Source organism: Orycteropus afer, unplaced genomic scaffold, assembly GCF_000298275.1.
Source record: "Orycteropus afer afer isolate SDZICR_OR568_19922 unplaced genomic scaffold, OryAfe1.0 scaffold00002, whole genome shotgun sequence".
In the NCBI taxonomy this organism is placed as follows: domain Eukaryota; kingdom Metazoa; phylum Chordata; class Mammalia; order Tubulidentata; family Orycteropodidae; genus Orycteropus; species Orycteropus afer.
In genome coordinates, this window is record NW_006921589.1 from 364,607 (window position 1) to 366,648 (window position 2,042).

General features: G+C 40.3%; 1 protein-coding gene across 1 annotated transcript in view; it reads right to left on the reverse strand.

The window, feature by feature from the left end:
- COL4A3 (collagen type IV alpha 3 chain) overlaps positions 1-2,042 on the reverse strand; it is a 161,049-nt gene that overhangs the window by 45,114 nt on the left and 113,893 nt on the right. The window contains exon 23 of the mRNA XM_007935513.1: positions 1,361-1,456. Within this exon, the coding sequence (XP_007933704.1) occupies positions 1,361-1,456 (96 nt within the window). The remainder of the gene's footprint in view (positions 1-1,360; positions 1,457-2,042) is intronic.

Sequence of the window (2,042 nt, forward strand, 5' to 3'; positions counted from 1 at the left end):
AAATAAAATAAAAAAAGAATTACTGCCTTGGAAACCCAACGGGGGTCACTGTGAGAATCGACCTGACGTCAGTAAGTTTGTTTTTGTTCTACGTATCAGGAGCTCTGGTAGCATAGTGCCTAAGGCACTTGACTGCTCACCAGAAGGATGGCTGTTCAAACCCACCAGCCACTCCTCGGAAGAAGGTTGGGCAATCCTACTTCCGTAGTGATACTGCCTCAGAAACCCAAGGAGGGGTTGCTATGAGTTGGGGCTGACTCGACGGCGAACAACATCAGTAAATACGGATTATAGCTTCAAGTGGCCTATTTTTGATGAACCATTATTTATTTAGTTAACTGCCATTTTTAGACATTTAAATGGTGTTTTAGCTTTTAGTTGCTGTAATCAGTGCTAAACATTTTTGAATATTTATTTTTCCAAATTTATCCAATTATTTCCTTGGAGCAAATTCCTAGATGTGTAACTACAGGATCAAAAGGGTACAGACTTTTCTTACACTTTGGATATCTGTTCCCAAACTGCATTTTACTGTACTGTGTTAAAGGAGCAGCATTGGTGGTGTAGTGGGTAAGGCATTTGGACACTAACCAGAAGGTCAGTGGTTTAAACCCACCAGCTGCTCCATGAGAGGAAGACCAGGCAATCTACTTCCATAAAAGTTTATAGCCTTGGAAACCCAATGGGAGTCGCTGTGAGTCGGAAGTGACTTGATGGCATGGGTTTGTGTTTTTGGGTACTGTTACACTTCCCTTAAGTGTTGAAATATCCCTAACAGATGATCCCTTTAAAGGGTATTTTGGATGGATCTCAGTTCAGTCAGTCAACAAGTATTTCTTCAGTAACTAGTTTTTGGAAGATTTTGAGTCAGAAAACATTTTTTTTTTTTATAGTAATCCAAACTGTTTTAGTACTTCAGTGCCTTTGAGCTAGACCTGCAGTATGCCAAAATGTAGAGAAGAGGGGAAAAGTGTTGAGTGTTTAGGATGGCTACTTCACTCCTTTAAGTTACCTGCTGGTCCTCACAGGAATCTGAACTTACTCTTCCTGGCTAGTCCAGTCATTTACTGGCATTTAGCCACTAAAATGGAATAGAGAAAAAGGCACATTTTTGTGTGATTTGGGTCATAAACAGAGCATGTATGTCTTTGTGAGTTCTTAAAGGACTCGACATTTGCAAAATCTCCTTCCCAGTTCATGTATGACATCCCAGTTCATCATGACATCCAGCAATCTAATACCTTCTTACCCCTTGGAGATTGGACCCTTCTGTGCTATTAGACCCTTCTGTGGTCACGATGAGTTGGATTTTTTTTATTATTATTATTTTCAAAAACACTTATGTGCAAATTGTGTATACCTGGAATTCCTTTGACACCATCAAGCCCTGGCAATCCTGGGAGACCTGGAGGCCCTGGGGCACAAGGACACTGTGTGCACGGAAGGCCTGGTTCTCCTGTAACAAAGTCATACCTGCATTACTCACAAACCCACACCTTGTCATCAGAAAGGACGGATGTTTTCCAGCACACAACCAGTTATTACCTTTAAAATTCCCACTGATCAAGAAATGTGATTGTTTTATGTAATGAAAACATCTAGGACATTGCATGTATTCATAAAAATTTTTCATGTATGGTATCTATTTTATTAATCTAAACAGTTCTGAGAGAAAAAATTCCAAGAGTCTAACATAAACTGTCTAATATCTCTGTGTTTCTCTTTTTGAGTACAAGATAAAACTAATATTCTAGGGGTTGTTGTTGTTGTTGTTGTTATGTGCCTTCGAGTCGGCCCCAACTCATAGCGACCCTTCCTTGGGTTGCAGAGGCAGTATCACTACGGAAGTAGATTGCCCAACCTTCCTTCCGAGGAGTGGCTGGTGGGTTTGAACTGCCAGCCTTCTGGTTAGCAGTCAATGCCTTAGGCACTATATTACCAGAGCTCCTATATGTGTATATATTGTAAATACACACAACACACACACACATACACTCATGATTTTCTTTTGACAACAGCTTACCATTGTTCTAAAAGGGTAA